The 20342-nt window shown below is 41.4% G+C and overlaps 2 protein-coding genes across 3 annotated transcripts; both read right to left on the bottom strand.

Moving 5' to 3' along the window:
* Positions 1-2139: 2139 nt before the first annotated feature.
* On the bottom strand, positions 2140-9767 carry LOC101741565 (uncharacterized). 2 transcript variants are annotated; one of them, XM_004924868.4, is made up of 9 exons: positions 9654-9767; positions 9161-9246; positions 7896-7941; positions 7705-7788; positions 7138-7267; positions 4588-4796; positions 3426-3482; positions 2737-2834; positions 2140-2492 (listed from the first exon to the last, which is right to left on the bottom strand). In XM_004924868.4, exons 1-9 carry the CDS (start codon positions 9668-9670, stop codon positions 2320-2322), a joined length of 900 nt encoding a protein of 299 aa, XP_004924925.1. In that variant the 5' UTR covers positions 9671-9767; the 3' UTR covers positions 2140-2319. The 2 variants fall into 2 exon arrangements, with proteins under 2 accessions (XP_004924925.1, XP_021202851.1); XM_021347176.3 differs by lacking the exon at positions 7705-7788.
* Positions 9768-14631: 4864 nt separating this feature from the next.
* LOC101741710 (proton-coupled amino acid transporter-like protein CG1139) lies at positions 14632-20143 on the bottom strand. Its single transcript, XM_004924869.4, has 8 exons — positions 19916-20143; positions 19637-19694; positions 19279-19429; positions 18360-18566; positions 17586-17861; positions 16996-17174; positions 15230-15399; positions 14632-14982 (listed from the first exon to the last, which is right to left on the bottom strand). Exons 1-8 carry the CDS (start codon positions 19962-19964, stop codon positions 14741-14743), a joined length of 1332 nt encoding a protein of 443 aa, XP_004924926.1. The 5' UTR covers positions 19965-20143; the 3' UTR covers positions 14632-14740.
* Between the last annotated feature and the right edge of the window lie 199 nt (positions 20144-20342).

Below are 20342 nucleotides of genomic sequence, written 5' to 3'. Positions count from 1 at the left end.
AACAAAAAAGGGTGCGTGTACTATGTACGCGCGTAAGAAGTTATACTTTATTTTTATTAAATTTATTTCTTTTTTTTTAATTATATATATAATAATAAATATTTAATGTTAATAATTTAATAATATTTAGTATATTATATTATATTAAATAATAATTTTGTCATTTATATTACTAAATAATACATACGGATAGTTAAACTCAATTGTATTGGAGCACTTAGGAAGGTTGATGAGCACAGTTTTTTCACAAATATTTTCTAATATTAATTAGTATTTATTTAAATATTGAATTTAAATCACTTCTGATTATAATTCAGACGCGCATATAAAATTCGCACTTGTATAATGAAAACAAAATGAAAACACGAACAGGTGAAAGAGCACCGGCTTAACCAGGAGGGGTGGGATTTGCTAACAGCTACCCGAGTGCATCCGAAGAAGACCCAACAACTCAAGAGTAGCTTCGCGCTTCGCGAATTAATCTACTACTGGATCGGAATCGCGACCCGCTGAGAAGATCCGGCGAGAAACTCAGCAGGCGGATGTATGGGTTAGGTTGCACATCGAACTCCTTGCCGAGTTCAATGAGTACCTACGCTTACTAAAGTCCCTAAGCCTGCTCCTAGCGTTAGAGCTGAAGGCGTCTAATGCAAGAGTTATTGATTGGCTCCTGCGCGATCAGGATTCGGGGAGTAGCCAGCGGCGGCAACGATAAGGCGATTATCATGACGCATAGCCTTATCGAAGTACCATTCTGACTTCATGTGCTTCCGAATCGATTCGAGGCCCAGGTCGTCGTGTAGGTCGACGTTCCTCACGAACCACATAGCTCTGACGGATAATCTGCAAAAATCGTATTGTAGGGATTTCAGGGTGTCTTTGTGTGCCGCGGGCCACGTGAGCGACACCACTCGCCTAAGTCATGACGGGCATATATCTACAGTGTGAGAGCTCACACGATAAAATTTTATTTTATTTTATTTATTTAATAAACAATGTTTCAACAGCATTTAACTAGACACAGGGTACAGAGGATGTTTTCCCAAACATGAGCCAATTAAAGAAACACATTATGTTTCCAAAAAATGTTAACATAATTAATGAACACAGGTAGTCCAAATTGTACAGTAACTGCTGTACTGAGCTGAGAAATAATTTTAACGGAGACCGGTGTATTTATTTCATAAAGATATTAACGGTACCTACGTTGGAAAGCGATTAAAAATATTTTATAATAGAAAATATGAAACAATCAAATTAAACTCATCCGTTTATTTGGTCTTTATGTAATCGTTCAAATATAAGTTCGTTGTTGGAGATCAGTTATGCTAGAGGCAGCCAAATCTGTAACTAGCCAACTATGTGTACTACGATATATTATATCTACATAACGATGCACATATTCATAAAGTTGAATGAGAATACTCGTACTGATCAGCAAGGCTCCGCTTGCAGCCGGGAGCGCTGGCAGCGACATCTCGCCAATGCCGAGCCACACCATGTCCCGCTCGCCCTCTCCCGGCACGCCGTCAAACTACCTACTGTCTCTCCACTATTTTTTAAATTGTTTTCTAGATGGCAGTTTATTTCATTACCTTTATTTGGTTGCATATACTAATACGTAATATATATATTAATACGTGAAGCAAAAACTTTGTATCCCTTTTTACGAAAATTGCGCGGACGGAGGAGTATGAAATTTTTCACACTTATAGACAATATAGAGAAGAAGTGCACAATGCTAATATTTTTTTAAAGTAATGCATAAAAGATACATTAAATCAATAAAGCAAACATTACACACACTACATATTACCATGTATTGTCAAACTTTTGTTCTTGACGTCTGTTGTCAAATTGAGAATAGATTAAATATTGTTTGTCTTAGTTAATATTTTTTAATAGTGTAGTCTTGGCGAAATTTGTGATTATAGAAGTATAAAATACAATCATAATAGTGTACAAGCTTGCAATTCCAATTAATTATAGTCGAATTTCGACTACTGCGGGGCCTCTAGTTTATAATAATTATGTATTAATTAAATCAGCTTCTGTCCGCGGCTCCGTCCGCGTAATATGACGTATCCGTTGATCGCATTATGTTTGATTAAGTTTATTGGAAGATTTATACAATGTAAATATTTTCGGAAATTTTATATTTATGAAATTCGTGAGTGTGGTTCGCGACATGAGCTTCGTGACAATGCATTGTACCTATTTTTCGGATAGCGAGATCATTCCATAGATAGTACAATAGGTACGACGGTGTATGTATTCAAAGACATTTATAAAATCGCTATAATGTATTAATCACAAATTTCAAAGACGCAGTTTGTTGGCACTCGCCCTGGTCCTGTGAGCGCGCGGCGATGGGTCCAGCGCGCGGCTGAGCGTGTCCAGCAGGCGCAGGTGGCGGCGCGCGAGGCGCATGTGAGCGTCCCTGAGCGCGCGGACTCCGTGCCTCCACGTTGCGTTCTTGCACTCATCATCACCTGTACGCAGTGGGATTACTGTACACATACAACGTTTTTGTTCATCGCCGCGCCGTCTATGTCAATGATCTAATAATTAAAAAAATATTAATTATAACGATCACTTGTCTAGTGTTAAGATTATTTATTTATATTTTTGTAAAATACTATTTTACTTTAAATTGTATTTTATTTTATAAATTGTAGGTCAAGTAAACTGTTTCAATTTTCTATAATTCGACAGGGTGGGTTAGTCTTAACGTACAGGCGTCAGTGGGGTCGGGTCTCGTGTCTGTATCGCGCGGGCCACCGCCTGGGCTGCTAGACTCCGTCTGCAGATAGTCTGGATTCTCAGTCGAAGCTCTGTAACACAGCATTATCTACATGCGAAGGCTCTCCAGATGTTTTGTTATGCAGATCATCTACCGATTTTTATATCATAGCTAACTGTTACCACCGGTTTCGCCTACGAGCTTAAGGAAAGAAGGACAAACAAACACACTTACACATTTAATACTAAAATAATTGTGCATTTACTTTTATTTGTTAACGTAAACAAAAGTAGAATGATGATGAAGAATCTAGTGTCCAGATAAGAATGTCGTACCAGAAAGGGTTAATGTTCCGAGTATTTAGATGACAGAACTAGTTTAACGTTGCCGCTGGACATCGGTCGGCAAACAGCTCGTAGTGGCTCGTCCATCCGAGCACCGTCGAACACTTGTCACCATCTAGCGCCATCGTGTCGAGTCTGTTGTCGACGTTGATAAGTACAGCCTGCTAATCATTACCGAAGCCCACACACCGAGTACGCGGCCGAGACAATCTCACCATGTCCTTTAATCCGATAAAGGACTGATGCTCTTAAATGCTTAACGTTATGGTAACAGTATTTACAGAAACCTGTAGTGGAGTAAATAGTGTAACTGTGGACGGAATAGTTGAGGTACATACAGAGAGGCCTGGACGGCGACGCTGGCCCGGCGGGTCCGCGGCGGCGCGCACTCGGCACTTCAAATAAAAATTATACAATTTGAACCTTCACAACTGACCCATAAGTGTTTCGTTATTAACCATTAGGTACTTGTATATTTCAATATATTATTATCTGGTCGTACTGAAAAAACTTATCTAGAATCGAGAGTATAAAATGAAAGTAAAAGAAATACAAAATCTACTCTACGCTATATAGCTTGTTGGCTGAATTATCACGTTCTCGGCTGCAGAAATAATGAGAAATATGTTTGTGTCAATTCCGCCAGTAATGGACACAGTAGGCCGCGAGCACACCGATATCACCACCCGCAAGTCTCAGTTGTGTAGTGTACCGGCTGTCTCACCATTCAGGCTGGGCCGCGGGACTGGTTCGCGGCAGGAGGAGGCAGGAGGAGGCAGGACGGTGCTAGCGGCGCGGCCTCACAGTACAACTAATTACGCAATGCCTATATTTTATGGTTTACATTATCTGACACCGTGCATTTACTCCATCATGCAAGTCGTTCGTGAACATGTGCCAGGTACGTATTGAATTACAATAATATATGGATGCCTGCACGATTTGAACCCCAGGGCAGTCACGTCGACCCGGCAGGCTGGTTCTGGTCCAGCGGGGTGTTCCGGGATACCAGCGGCGGCGTCTGGGCGGCCTGACGGGCTGCCCTACCGAGACGGCCGACGTTTCAAAGCCTTCGATTCGCCTCGAAGACTTCGTCGGCCGGGCGTCCTTGGGGTGAGCCGCGCTGTCTGGTGGCAGTGTTGACCACGGTAACTCTTCTACCTCATCCGGGTTCTGACCTCGGAGTGGATCGGACGCTTGGGCGAAGAGTGTAGGGGAGTCGTTTAGTGGGTAGGGCCCTAAAATTCCTTGGGCCCGCGTTCTGCTCCCAACACCTTGCAGATCGTCAAGTCCCACATACATACCTACATACATACATACATACATACACCCGCGGGATATGGTATGTGGTATGTGGGCCTACGCGGGGACCTCGTAGGAGGTCATACGACGTCACAACAACCGTCAATGACTGCGGTCGTCTCAAACGCTGTGAGGTCGACGTCTGCAGTTCGCCCCGCCGCATACTGAGAAGGCAGACATGTCACCCAAAGAACTCACTGTGTCGGTACATGAGTGCCGTGCGAGCTGATGTCAGCAGTTGGCGTCAAAAACATCTCTCCCTGATCGGTTCCCTGCGAAGGCGTCGCGTTGTCGAGTGCGGAGTGTCGCGCAGGGCAGCACAGGGGCGGCGCGTCCAGCGGGAGTGCTGCTATCAGAGTGCGCAGCGTCTGTGCCGCTACGTGCCTACCCTCGCGGCTGCAGCGCTTCTGTTTCAAACAACTTTTTACCAACATTGCAATTTATTAATAACCTTTTATTCTATTACAAATCAGCCTCTGTCTACCTCTGAAACCTACATGAGAATCCATTTTAGTGACTTGGAGACGTTCGCGAAAAAAAGATAATGGCCTTCTGGAAATAAGGCTATGGTCCTGGCTACGTTGGTAAGTCCACACATGTCCAGGAATTCTCAGCATAACGTTTTCAAAATGTTAATTCAGCTTCTAGTTGAACAAAACTGAATTTGCTCTTGACAGAACAGTTCTTCACTTTGAATATTTTAAAATCGGTCTTAAAATTGGATAGAAACAAGTGTTTTTTTTTATTGCCTTACGACAACGAGCATACGGCCCACCTGATGGTGAGTGGTTACCCGCTGGTTGCAATAAATTATTGAAATCTATCCACTTTAAAAAAGATTTGCGGATAGAATACTCAAAACGAGTTTGTAAGCACATAACAAACACCACAATAAGCTATTAGCTACTTGAGAATTTATAAAAAATAAATTATCGCCACTGAAGTCAAAATAAACAGGTCGCCCTTATTTTGTTTTGACTAGTATAACCATAAATGTACCATTTATCTATACTTAATATGATAAAGCTGAAGAGTTTGTTTGTTTGTTTGGTTGAACGCGCTAATCTCAGGAACTACTGTTCCAATTTGAAAAATTCTTGATTAATCCAGTGTTAGATAGCCCATTTATTGAGGAAGGCTATAGGCTATATAACATCACGCTAAGACCAACACAAGCGGAGCACCAATAAATAATGTTTCAAAATCGGTTTTATTTTCTCTTTTGATAGGTTCCGCTGCGTGCGCTGCGGAAACGGTCAAATTTTTGCTAAATTAATGTATTACAGAATTATACCCCCTTTAAAAGTTCAAAAAAAATCCGCTACAGTATATGTTTATATTTTTAAGTTGGCACACTACAAGCTTTTTATGCTAACCAAATTTGTTCTAAAATAAAGCATTATTTGTGAAGGTGTTTTTATGACGATGATATTAATCCCTATCCAAATAAATACGTTACGCATTACAAGTATTTAATTTTAAAGAAATCTGCCCTCACTTCATGTGGCGGGTAGCCATCATTCAACGCAAGATAATTGACAGATGCCTGAATCTCGCTTACGACATTTTCAAGATAAAGCGCATATATACAAGTTCCGAACAACAACATTAGGACCGTCGGTCTACCGAGCAATATCATCCGCTCGGTGGAAGATCTTCCCTCTGTCGTTTAAGCTTCCCCAAAACTGGTGACCCCGACGTGATGTGAGTACGCAACCTTCTGATTCATCATCAGCGCATCAAGAACTTCGGCTACCACAATCCCCGCATTCTCGCAGATAAAAGCACATCATTGACAGTCGTCCCACAGCAAGCCAGCATCGCAGCCTCAACAGGACCATCGCAGCCGACTCACCGCGCTTCCTGGTCCTACGGCACGCACCTTCACTGCCTCATCACGCCGCTACAGTTCATCGCAGCCCACGACCGGATCATCAACGCTTGGGGTCACACATCTCCGGCGTGGCAGCTCTGCATCACATGGACTACGCACGACACGCACGCAACATTCAAGCTCAGCCTCGACTCACCGCAGGCTTCGAGCAGCACTGGCCCTTGCAAGCTAATCTCAGCACGGACAACGTTAACTAAAAATGACACGACCTCCAGTCTCGGAGGGGAGTGATGTGGCGGGTAGCCATCATTCAACGCAAGATAATTGACAGATGCCTGAATCTCGCTTACGACATTTTCAAGATAAAGCGCATATATACAAGTTCCGAACAACAACATTCGGACCGTCGGTCTACCGAGCAATATCACCCGCTCGGTGGAAGATCTTCCCTTTGTCGTATATCTCCATACTTCACTTCACAAATCACTTCAAGATAGGCTTTGAAAATTATAAATTTTTTTGAATTTCTAAACGATCGCATCCTCAGATCTTGATGATTACAGGACCATTCGAGAAGTCTACCCTTTCGGACAAAATTAGTAAAAAGAATCATCAAAATCGGTTCAGGCATTCTTGAGAAATCGGTGAACATACATAGATAAAAATTGTGGTCGAATTGATAGCCTCCTCTTTTGAAGTCGTTTAAAAATGTGTTTTTGGTACATTAAATGGCTCCTTAATATTCTATTATTCAAAAATATTTTCGCTTTCTACGTAAATGAAGTCGCGGGTAAAATTTAGCGTTATGCCGAAGTAACTAAACCAAGTAAGAAGTAACCCAAGCGGTCTCATACTACTCCACCAACAGAAAGCCAAGCCCGCTATGTGTTATTTGACAATCGTTTACGGGATACCTGTACGGTGATCGGATGTGTAGAGTCTGGGGGCGCCCGCAGGAGTCGCACGGGGCGCGGGGGGGGACGCGTGATGTACCGCGCACCCCCGTCTCGCCTGAATGTCGTGGAGTATCCACATACCAGGGTGCTATTCAAACCAGGACGGAATATTGAAGTGTCAGCTCATTAGCTATAGTTGTAATACTCGTAGTAGTAGCTCTTCTCCGGGTCGCGGCTTCTTACTGAATTGTGAGGGCGCTTTTGGCTACACACTTGGTACACTTGGCACACCACCTTGACCACCACAAGGCACAAGGATGAATTCTAAATTCCTTACCACGACAACCCCTCCAAACATAAAGCAGAAATAAGCAATTGTTTTATTTAAAACTTAGGAAAATTAAGTTTTTTCCACATGTTTAACTTAAAGCTCTGCAGGAAGCATTAAGGTATCGGCTCCTCACGGCGGTTTCAAAGAGATAGGCTGATTTATTATGACTAATAGTTAAATATTGTACCGATACACATGTCTATCATTTACAAATATCACATTTGAACGTCAATCAAAGGAAGGAGGCAAGTGACCTGCCGTCCCTGCCCGGCCTGCCGTGCGGGGCTGGACTACTCTCGCGACTCTGGTTACGTGTTCGGTCTTCGCCAGCTTCAGCTCTATTGCGTAAACATTTATTAAATTAATAGTTTAAAAAAAACATAATTTATTTATGTGAATCGGAATCACTTAATAATCTACATAATAAAAATGTGTTCAAGTTTACCTGACAGGCGAGGACCTGGACCGCAGCCAGCGACAAGGACTGCAATCTAACAAAAATAACAGGCTTAGTGTCATCAGCTCAGACTCCAAACAAACTGTCACAGAGCCTGTACCGTGGGACCACGATGAAATTGTGAAATGAATCAACGAAGTACAAAGTCAATCGGTAACGGAGTTTCTGTTCAATATTTTGTTAAACACAATTACGTAATATCGTTATGAAGTCATTCGCATCCCTGGTGCCGAGAAAATGTAAGCATTCGTAAATTTCCATGCGGCCTTGTTACAATAACATTAATATGAATGAATGCGATGAGGAAACGTGAGCGTGCAGCGCGACGGTAGATATAATAGATAAACCTTCCTTTGTTCAAAACTACTCTTACTATGTATTTAAGTTTGCGATTTTTATTGTCATTATATTACTTCCATTCTTATGTTAGGTACCGTAAAAAGTTGCTATGAGTAATAACTCATGAGATAAAGATATAATCATATGAGTAATATTAACTATGGTTATGACACGTGAAAACCGAAGAAAATATTTCACACAAAATAAAACTAGAAAGATTACGAAAGAAATGTGACTACCTGTGTTCACTAATTATGTTAACATTTTTTGGAAACATAATGTGTTTCTTTAATTGGCTCATGTTTGGGAAAACATCCTCTGTACCCTGTGTCTAGTTAAATGCTGTTGAAACATGGTTGATTAAATAAACAAATGAACTTATCTTTAAATGCGGAAGAATCAATGAAAACCAACTAATATCCCGTGGAAGAGAATGTTACCATTTTGTTTACAAAGAGTTGTATTTTAAAATTACTTATGAACAAATATGCTAACTACGGGAATAATTTCATTTCTAGCAGAGCGAGCAATATTAATAACATCTCATGAATAATTTCTTAGTGGAACACGTTCGGGTGAGCGCTGATGTGTGTGCTATTGAAGGCAAATATGTACGTGCCTATGTACCTACATAGTACTGTTCGGGATACAATTACAAGTGTTTTATATGTGTTGACAAAATTATCGAGTTTGTACTGCACACACCCCCTTAACAGTATTATAATTAAATTAGTTTGGGCTAGCTGACTTTACACTATAGAATTGAAGCGTGGTGTGTTCAAGCATGTGTGGTGCTAGAAATGTCAACAACACGCAGTTTGTGTGGGTGCGCTGGTCGATATTGAACGTGGCGTGCACGGATAGCTCAGCAGCTCGTCTGCGCGACTAGTGCGACTGGTGCGACTGGTGATTACCGAGCGTCGGTGAAGCCCGCGCGGGAGTGGAGGCTGCGGCCCAGAGCCGCGTAGCTCGGCATTCGGCGGCGGCGCCCCACTCGCTCCTACGAGTGCGACAACTAAATATAATTCACGCATCCTCTGGACGAACACAAGTACGAATATTAACGACACCAGTACACACTTTATATAGGAACATACAGATAATTTAATATTTAGTGGGTGTCCAAGTACATAGTGACGAGTTATCAAGTTGTAGTAGTAGGTTGCAGGTCCCTAGTTGCAGTCGAATGTAGTACGTTCATATACACACTTAATGGGTTTTAAAAAGTAATTAATTATAGTTGGTTATTTTCCTGTTTCTAGTCATAATCGTAAAGGCGATAGCGTCCTCGGTGTGTCCTGAACTGTTGCGGCCGCATGGTCACTCTCGCCGAGACGCCGCTCATCTTGTAATAAAACCAAGAAACCTTGGATTACTGAATATTAGACTTTACAAAAATGTACTCACAAGAATCCTAACGACATAATTAAAAAATATAATTAAGTATAATTTAAATTTAAACAAATCATCCTAAACCCAATTTATTTGCAAATCAAACTGACAAGCGTCGCTTGAAAATTGACAAGCAGAAAAAACAGAGGATTAGGTTTAGTTTAGACTAGATTTATCCAATAGATTATCTCTCAATCTCTCAGTAACTCATAGCTAATATAGCTAAATAGTAACTCATAGCTAATTATAGCTGCACTCACAGCTAACCACAATGTTTTCGCGGGCTGTGTTATTTCCAGTCATACAAATTACACTGTATGATCGGTTTTAAACTTTAACGATAATGATGCAAAGACAGCAATAATATAGTCACTATTAGTTACGAAGTATGGACAGGGTGTTCTGTAAGTAGTGAACAAACGGGGTATGCGGAATAAAGGGAATTATTATCCAAGAAAAACATTAAAATTTACTCTTGTAGTTTTGAAGTTATAGATTTTTTTAATATTAAGGTAACTGCAACAACTCAGAATTGCATGTGTGCTCCGTGTACAAGTAGTTGCAACGACGCAAGCACCAAACAACGCGTGACTTATCCCTACTATCACCAGTTGCGAGATAAAGCAGCGTGCTGTGTGTGTCTCCCTCTGCTCCTGTACCCGATCCTGTGGACCGAATAGTAAACGGTCGTAGTCGCTTTGTGCACGTCATTTCGGATCCTCCCGATCCATTAATGGTGCTTTGAGGTGAGTGTACCTGCTTGGGGTGAGTGCACCATTCTTGTCGAGCCCGTCGCTCCCTCCGAAGGGCTCGACGATTAAATTAACCCACAGACAGCCCACTGAGTTTCTCGCCGGATCTTTTCAATAGGTCGCGTGTCCGATCCGGTGGTAGATTCTGCGAAGCACTGCTCTTGCCAGGGCTGGTGTTGGCAAGTTCTCTTACGGAGGAGCCCTTGAGCTCACCTACCGGTCCGTGCGAAGCTGGAATAGCGCATTACTGGTACCCCCGCGAATATGTAGGAAAAAAAGTTTATCCTTTCGTACGGTACCATTTGAATTTTTAGAAGTGCCAACTTATTTAGCTCCGATGCTGTTCGGAACTCGATGTACGTAATCTCGAGAATGAATCCTCCTCAATACTACTCCTGAAGGTTACATTTCTATTATTCAGTTCATATTACGTGTGCCTTTCCTTCATGGTATAGAAGCGTTTATAGCTTATTGCAAATAATGGTAGACGGTTACAGTTTTTGTTTTATTTTATCTACACAACCATTGTGATGGAGCTCACACCAGACGCCGGTACACTACTCACCTATTACGTAAATTATATTTGTTTTTTATTAAACGATATTATTCTTTCATTGAGTGCGCCTGCGGGCCTGGTCCTCCGGCTCGGTCGCAGGCGCTCGTCCGGCCGGCTCGCCCTTTAACCCGGAACAGCAATTGAAATCGTCTTTCGAGTAGCGAAAGCCAAAAAAATATTAAAGCTTTTTTTAAATGTTTTTGTTTTATTTTTTAAGTTTTACTGTCAAGGCTGTGTGTTCATTTCTTTTTTTTTTCTACCTAAGCTGATGGTCTAGAGAAACCATGTCAGCGTCACCGGACTAGTAGGTGAGCTCACAGGGTTTAAGCCTGACGATGTTGCTAACACGAACCCTAACTAGAGCCGCGCTTCGCAGAATCTACCACCGGATCAGTAACGCGACCCACTGAGAAGATCCGGCGAAAAACTCAGTGGGCTGTCTGTGGGTTAATTTACTCGCCGAGCGAGCCCTTCATCGCAAGCGGCGGGTTCGACGAGGATGACCGGTGCTTGGGGTACCTAAAAACACCGTTAGTGGATCGGGAGGATCCGAGATGACGTGTTTTGGGCGACGTCGACTATTTACCATTTGGTTCGCAGGATCGGCTATGTAGTTACCGGCGGCCACGATGAGAGGGTACTCTTGTCGTGCCGCTTTATCAAAATGGCGCATTGATGCCGACTGTAAATACTTTCTGATGGACTCTAGGTCCAGGTCGTCGTGAAGATCGACGTTCCTGACGAACCACGGGGCTCCGACGGCTATCCTGCAAAAACGGGATTGAATGGTTTGAAGGGGTTTCAAGTTAGTGCGGGCCGCGTGAACGAACACTACACTTGCATAGGTCATGACGGGGCGTATGCAAGTTTTGTAGAGTGTCACCTTATTTCTAAGGGACAATTTACTTCGCCTGCAAATCATCGGATAGAGCCATTTCATTTAATGTCAATCAACTAAGCTTTTCAGTGAGGAGATCTACCGAAGAAATATCTGTCGACGCTCTCAGAGCTTCGTTTATAATGTTAAGTGCTAATCTACGATAAAGTTCGCTTTGGTGCCCTGGGGTGGTTCACGATTCATGTTTCATATACCCTGATGTCACTTCGTATTGAAAGCGAAACCAGTCACGGTGAAACTGAAAACCGGGCATCACAATAAAACGCCCAGACAAAGCTTCGTGTCTGTGCCACTGTTGGACATTGAAGAGTTCCTTTTCCCGGAGCATCCCGAATATCGACTCTTGCCATGCCTATCATACAATACATTACATTTTGATCAAAAGTGAACCACCACGTAAATATTCAACACACATACAGGTTTCTTGCTAGCTATCTCAGACATAATTTCATTTTTAAAAGTTCCAAGTTCCAGTAAATAAACAAGCTCACGCCCCATCTGTTGGCAAGTGATTTCCGGAGTCCACTAATATTAGGTATATACAACGCCGCTGCCGCCCGAGACATGTGGTTGAAGTTACAATAGTAGCGTAGACTGGGCACGCTTGTAACAGGGTCCGGTTCAAACAAAGCGAATAAGTCTCGAATGATGGACGGGTTCCGAGAAGATCCGGCGGGAAACTCAGCGGGCTGATGCATGGGTTAGGTTGCACGTGGAACTCTTTGTCGAGTTCGACGAGTACGGTTGCCGTACGTACGGTCAGAACGTAATCGTCAGTGTCGTGCTGGTGGTTACGCAATGAAGTAAGTATTTCCGATCGAAGATTTTTGTTAATTACGCAGCTAATATCCAAATAAATAATAGTTTAAAAAAAACTAAAAAAAGACGCTTTTATAGAAAATTAAACTAAAACATAGAAAATATTTTAATTTTGAATTAAAAATAGTGTAAGAAAAAAATATTTTACTGTAAAAAAGCGTGTGGTGCATGGTATCAGTAGTTATAAATATTTTATGAACAGATATGACTACGGGTTATTTTGATAATATCCTGAAAAGCACCCCACGCTTTTTTTACTATAAAATCATTTTTTCTTACACTATTTTTAATTAAAATTTATTAAAATATTTTCTATTTTTTAGTTGGATTTTCTATAAAAGCGTATTTTTTAGTTTTTTTAACTATTATTTATTTTTCATTTTTTAGTTAAATTTCAATTTTTTAAATATTTTTTTAAATATTGATTTGTCATCGGTCCTTAATAAGTATGCAAAATTTCGAGTTAATCCGACGTTTTGAAGGGGGTCAAAATCATGTTCAAAGATTCCGTTACATACTAACATACATACATCTGAAGCTAATAATAAAAGCGTATTAAAAAGTATTGTTCTGTCTGGTGATTAGATCTTAGAGATATGGGTTTATAATAATGTTTATGAACAATATTTTCCCTCATTTTATATTCGTTTGTTCCTATTTGTAGATGTCTAGGACACGCATAAGAAACAAAGAAAGGGCGACATAGCATATCACAATACAAGGACGCTTAAGAGGAAATTAAAAAGGGCCAATCTTTAAGAAGTACCGCACAAGCGAAGGTTGCTAACTGCATTTCTTTACTTCGGTTTTCTGAATAATAGACAGACTGATTATTTTTCAGCAGAGTGAATTAATTGCCATTACATTGCATTGTTTTCATTTCATTTCATTTCATTGTTCAGTTGTTTGTTTTTTCCGTACGGGCTTTAATATTTTGTTGTCACTGTCCATTTTATCACTTCATTAATTAGAAGAACAGATTTCTACTTGAGACCTTTCATTCTTTGAAATATTTCTTTTAAGAACAGATTTCTAAAAATAGATTTATAAATAAAAATTAATTTTCATTAAGTACATGCGCGACAAACAGATGAATAACTCAATAACTCAAATCACGCCAACCGATTTCGATGATTATTGTTTTTAGTGTATATTAATTTGTTTTGGGATATCTTTTTTTTTCTATTTGAAGTCGGTTTTTGTTAAAGCATGTCTATTTACAATTATAAATTTGAACTATAGGAATTTTGAAAGTTCTTATGACTCAAGTTACTAATGCTGTTTTGTTGACTAATTGAAAGAGACTGACTAATTATTAGATACTAACCTACTTATAAATACTAAATTTTTCGCTTACATTAATAATGTTAATAAGGCACAATCTTTATTTAGCTTACATAACTAAAGATTCTACCGTATTAACGTTAGACACTCTGTTTTACCACTCTTCTGTGATTTTATTGTAATATATCTGAATAGAACTCATGAATCGTGTTTCATTTCCATGTGTTACAACTAACCGCAATCACTGTTACAACTGACCTTGGTATAACTTACCCTAAGTTGTTACAAAGGTAGATATGAATCCAAAATGCCCGTATAGGCTAATTATTGCATTGGGCGCTCAAATGCCAAAGAGCATTCTTTCGCTCCACATGCTTAGTGCAGAAGGTGTATTTCTATTACGATTTTATAACCAATCATTCAAAAATTGTTAAAACGGTACCCAGTCAACCCTACTATATAGGTAGCTTGATATATATAGTAGGGTAGTTGACTATATGACAGTGATAGAGCCGGCAAATCTAGTGATGATTACATCAAAATCGCGAGGAAATAATTATCGTAACGGACCCCCTCACTAGTACAATGGAGCTGACGCGTGGAGTGACGCGGGAGGGGTGCCCGGCTGCCGGCTGTCAACGCCGCTAATGGTCGGCACAGCCGGTACAAACTGCTGTAAACGCATTCTTTGTCTTTCAACACCAAATCATAATACAATTTATTGAGTATTAAAGTAAAAATAAACATGTTTTTTGAATATATATTAGTTAGGTTTCTCGTGGTGTTCGGCTCGTTACTTCATGTTATTGACAATCTCGATCATGCTGGAGTAACTACCAGAGACGAGACAGACAAGGCCAGCTATAATGATGAAAACATCTCGCAGCAGCTTGTAGTAGCAGAGGCCGTAGCGGTCGGGGTACCAGATGCAGACGTCTATCAGGCCCGGGAACACGACGGCGAGCAGCGACAGGCACAGCGCTCCGAACAAGGATATGAACGGGCCGAGCTGCGGCACGGCGATCGCCAGGGCCCCTGTCGATACAGACGTCATTCTATAGCTACAGAGAGGCGGGAGGCGTCCTGACTTCATGTATCAGAGCCTCGAGACTGGAGCTTCCTTGAAGCATGAAGTCGAAATCTCAATTACATACTTATATTGTAGTAATGCCAATCCCAGTCTCCAAACCAAAAAGACCACCTGTTTCCGTTGACAAGTAAACCATAAACGTTTGGTTCGTTATTATTTTGGTACAGACTAGACAAGCACTGGCTTACTTACAAGGGACAAGAACCAGAAGGATCCTGAGAGCGTAGTCTATGGGGCATTTTTTTTTGCCGGTAATTTTCTTCTTAAGTCTTCGCCATATTATATTGTATGCAACAAAATTTTGTAGCGGAAATGAAAGGAAAATTGATAACGCGAATATTAGTTTCGCTGCTTGAGCTTTCCTGAAATGTAATAACTACTAAATGTCGATGATTAACACTAAAGTTATTCCTATCGAAAGTGGCAGATGAGTTCACTAATAACCTGATGTTGGGCGGATCCATACATATGAAAACACCGATGCTACCCAACTCGCATTGGTTCACCAGCTACCCTTCAAACCGGAAAACATGATGACTTTTCATAGAAATAGACGAGAGAGCAGAGCAAGCTTGTAACATGGCCCTCTACCCAGGGTAGGAATTACAGAACTGAGTAGGAAAATTAGTTTCGACACATCGACCATCATCTTATTAACGGTCGGACTGGGTAATAAGAAGCCTTTGACATTTATTGCCATCGTTACTCGCGCGATTGAGTAGTACCATAAAACATTATAAGCAAAAAACCATGTTTCACACCTCGTCATGTTTACTAACGAATGGTCATGTCTTGTCGAATCCTCCCGGTCCACCCTCGGGGCTTTTAGGCTCTGTAAGCACCGGTATGTCCTAGTCTAACTCATCGAATGCGAAAAATTCCGACGTGCAACCTAACCCGAAAAGTACCGAAAGTGGATCGCGAGGATCTGACAAGACATGTTAAGGGAGACAGTGGCTGGGTGTTGCACCGCCGCCTGTGTCGTGGGAGTATGTAATTAGAGGGGGTTCCAATTGAAGTCGTCGTGGCCTAAAGAATAAGACGTCCGGTGCATTCGTGTTAAGCGATGCACCGGTGCTCGAATCTCAGGCGGGTACCAATTTTTCTAATGAAATACGTACTTAACAAATGTTCACGATTGACTTCCACGGTGAAGGAATAACATCGTGTAATAAAAACCAAACCCGCAAAATTATAATTTCCGTAATAACTAGTGGTAGGACCTCTTGTGAGTCCGCGCGCGTAGGTACCACCACCCTGCCTATTTCTGCCGTGAAGCAGTAATGCGTTTCAGTTTGAAGGGTAGGGCAGCCGTTGTAACTATACTTGAGACCTTAGAACTTATATCTCAAGGTGGGTGTTGTAGATGTCTATGGGTTCCAGTAACTACTTAACACCAGGTGGGCTGTGAGCTCGTCCACCCACCTAAGCAATAAATAAAAAAAAGGAGAATTATCGTGACACGCTGATTTTTCTAAGAAGGCCGTGGTACCGACCATCTTTTTCTTGCATGCATCCCACTATGTGGAGTTGCCGCAGCATGTCCTATTTTTCCACTCTTTTCTCTCACATCCTCATGTGCCTTGCACATAGACCATCCAAGTCTTTTTAGGACGTGAGATATATGAACCCTTTGCGAGCTTAAATACCCCCTACAGCAAGTAAATACCGATTGGCTATCGCAATATACTGCCCATTTCTGCCCATTTCTGCCCATTTTCCAACGAGTCTCTGAGTCTTCTTTAACGACATTTACGGAATGAAATGGGCTAGTACTTTTCTAGGCCGACCCAAATACTTGAGTGCGATGGGCTTGAGTCGCATACATCACAACTCAAATAATCCGTTCCTAGCATAATAATCTCTTTCTCTTTTTCTCTGTCTCTCTCTGTTTTTAGAAATTTAGAGAAGAACACGTTAAAACAACAAATAAATATTTAGAATTAGAGAACACTTACTTTTCGTTCTGCGGTAAATTGAGAGTTATAGAAGCTTTGATTTCATCTCCATACTTAACGTAGCCAAAGACGCCAACCATTAGATACAGAGCTATAATAATCATCATACCGATGTTGAACAAACCGAATATTCCACAGAAGTGCTTAGGGTTCTCCATGTTGTACTCGAGGGCTAGAACCTGCATGTATTATTTATACAATAAAGACATGGCCAATTTACTTTGAAGACGCGGAAGTGCTCACGATAATCCCGCAGCGGTCAGCGGAACAGGAAGACCGCGACTCGGGGCACAGCGCGGTCGCCGCTCTACACGCTACACACTCACAAATACAAGTCCAAGATAGACAAGCGGACAGACCATATGGTGTGAAGTGTAACCGTCACTCATGGATATCAGCAATACCTACCAGGAGTACCGCCCTGTTGAAGAAACTTTCTAGAGCTCATTGAAGGGGGCGTATAAAAGCAGTGGGGCGCTTAATAATACTAAATACCGATAAAATACACTCTACACAAAAACTTGAAAATAGTGTATTTTTCTACACATCCTTGAACATCTAGATGAAGCGTATACGCCACAGTTACGAACCACTCCCACAGCCTCCAGCGCGAACAGTGTGACTCCAACAAACACAGGGATATCTGCATAGCTCTTGACTTCCATCTTCTCTTTCTCGAATGATAGATCTTCTTCAATCATGTAGAAAAACACCAATATCAGACCCAGGATAGTGATCACGTTGGAAACAGATGAGAATGGCGTCATCACTTTGAGGTCTTTTACCATGCTCACGATAATGAGCGGCCCCAGGATACAGCAAAGGTGGGTGCGTAGCCCCAGCTCCAGATTGTAAGAATCACATACCTGAGTTAAGAAAAATTATGCTTTACTGATCCGCAAAGAGTGTCTGTTTCTAGGTGATTAATTCAGTTAATTTTTGTTAGTGTGAATGGTGGAATCACAAGGGCATCGTTCATGACGAGCTTTTATGGCCGGGCGAAACTATTTGTGTCTCTACTGGACACAGTAGAAATAGCTGGATTTATATCCCGATAAAGACAATCAGCAGATGTTGAGGGGCTTGGTTGGGAAATGTTGCCGCATCCACTATATGGCTTTAAATTTGCACCTTACCTGTTTAGGCTTCTTCTCTTCTTAGGCTAGAAGAAGGTAAGTAGTGTTAGGTTAACATTAAGAGGGGACTGTCAAACTGTTTTTGGGCTGCTTGTATCTGTAGTTGCGATGGGCAGACGAAAACCTCAGAGATGGATGGTGATGTCTGTGCTGATAATTTAGAGCAACACAAAACAGTATCAAAGGGTCATCATGAGGAACCGCTTAATCCTTTAATTCCAACCTCACCTGCTTAATATTTTCAGCGACGAAAACAGGATATATAACACAGATCCCGAGCTGCCACAGTATCAAGACCACGTCCACAAAGTAGTAGAGCAGCCCAGAGGACCAGCGGAGGCAATGCGGCCCGTCCTGCAAGGCCAGCCGCATGGACTTGGGGTACGCCATGTAGCCGCGCCGCCAGCGCTTGCATAGCTCGTACTGGGCAACAATCTAAACAATAACACCTGCTCGAAGAATTCATGCGCACACACAAATACTTGACACATAATAGAGACAAAACGTTCCTCGTTAAATATTATACATATATTATCTTAAATAATAGAAGATGAACATGCAGATCACAGAATATTAATACAGAATATAAATTAAGACCTAATTCTTTGCTCTGAAGAAACTAAGTGTTAGTAAGCTTTTAAAACTTGATACAATCCGAAATTAGATTATATAAATGTGTAAACGAGCTCACGACCTGTCTGGTGTTAAGTGGTGACCACAAACCATAGACATTACAATGTGCTTGCCACCACCCACCCTGAGGCATGAGGTCAAGTCTTATTTGTATTGTGACATCGCTCGATACCAGTAGGTACCCGGGGAGTTACGAGTATATCGTTAAGGGCACGACCACTTGAAACCAACCAAAACAACATAAACACGGAACATTATCGCTGAGCAGTCCGAGCCCCGAGTCTTGGTACGTACGCCCGGTTACGCTTATTCTTGGAACTCGGCCGCGTGGCTGGAGCTGCTTGCGAAACGATTTATTTATTGTTTACTTCTCATTTACCCAAACGAGCTCCATTATGGCTTCCAAATCGACGGTGTACATTTTCTAGTTTCACCTTATTTATTAAGGTCTTTTTTTACAAAATTAGTGTCGTAGAGGGAGTTCACTAATTAGGTAATTGAGAAAAGTACGAACGAGAAGCTGTAGACAGTAGGAGGCGAAGAACCCGACTAGCAGCAGGCCTGCGATGCTGGCGAATATACCGACGCGACGCACCGCCTCGGGCATGGCCAGGATGCCGGCGCCGATGCTGCCCTTCAGCAAGTGAATCATCGTCTCCGAGTACCTAGGGGACTCACATCATATTTCGATTTCCTCTTGGGCATCGCCTAGAGGGGATTTTAGAACTACGACACATAATTATTAATTTTATTTGATTTGAGATGCTACCTCATTTTTTGTACATAAATACATACAAGTATACAGATATACAGTATAAGAGATTAATTCAAGAGGTAAAATAAAAAACCGTTCCTACTGAAGAGATACATACGAGGTAGGTTTCTCAATTTTCCGATGCAGGTGAGGATCATACGATGCCTCTTCGTCACCTGAAATTTGACTCTATCAATAATTGTTTAAGCTCAGAAGAAACCAAACTTGTCTTACTCGGTTCACATGCGACGGATTGTAAATTAACAAAGTCTACAGTATGTAATAGAACCGAACACTATACAATAATAGCACAATGGTTCCGAAATAGCTGATTTATTTTATTAAGAAGAATGGAACATTAGGACGCGGTCGAGTAGCGTCTAGTCACGTGGCCTACCTCCAGTGATGGTCTCCACGATACCCCCCATAAACTTGTAAATGAACATTTTGAAGCGCCTTAAGCTATGAGCTGAGAGATAAACAAGCACAGCAAAGTCGGATGTTGGGAAGCTTGAAGCTTCTAGTCAAACATTTCCGCCATAGTTCACAGAAGCGTATCTGTTGTCAAATGTGAGCCGCTTACTGACACGTCCGAGCAGTGTTCACTGTGGAAATGTCAACGTCATTCATAAGATTAATGTTTCTTCTAGACTTTATTTAGAAAACATTCCAAGGAGATGCAGCGTGAAGGACAAACTGGAAATAATGTTGTCTATGAAAAATGTTACGTTGACTTCTAATTACAGTGGTTTACTCCTATATACTGATACTGATATCATTAATAAATAATATAAAATTTTAACAAAAAAGATATACGACTTCAA

This window comes from Bombyx mori, chromosome 1 (assembly GCF_030269925.1).
Source record: "Bombyx mori chromosome 1, ASM3026992v2".
NCBI lineage: Eukaryota > Metazoa > Arthropoda > Insecta > Lepidoptera > Bombycidae > Bombyx > Bombyx mori.
The sequence above is the reverse complement of the archived record's forward strand: the minus strand, read 5'-3'. Positions and strand labels throughout refer to the sequence as shown.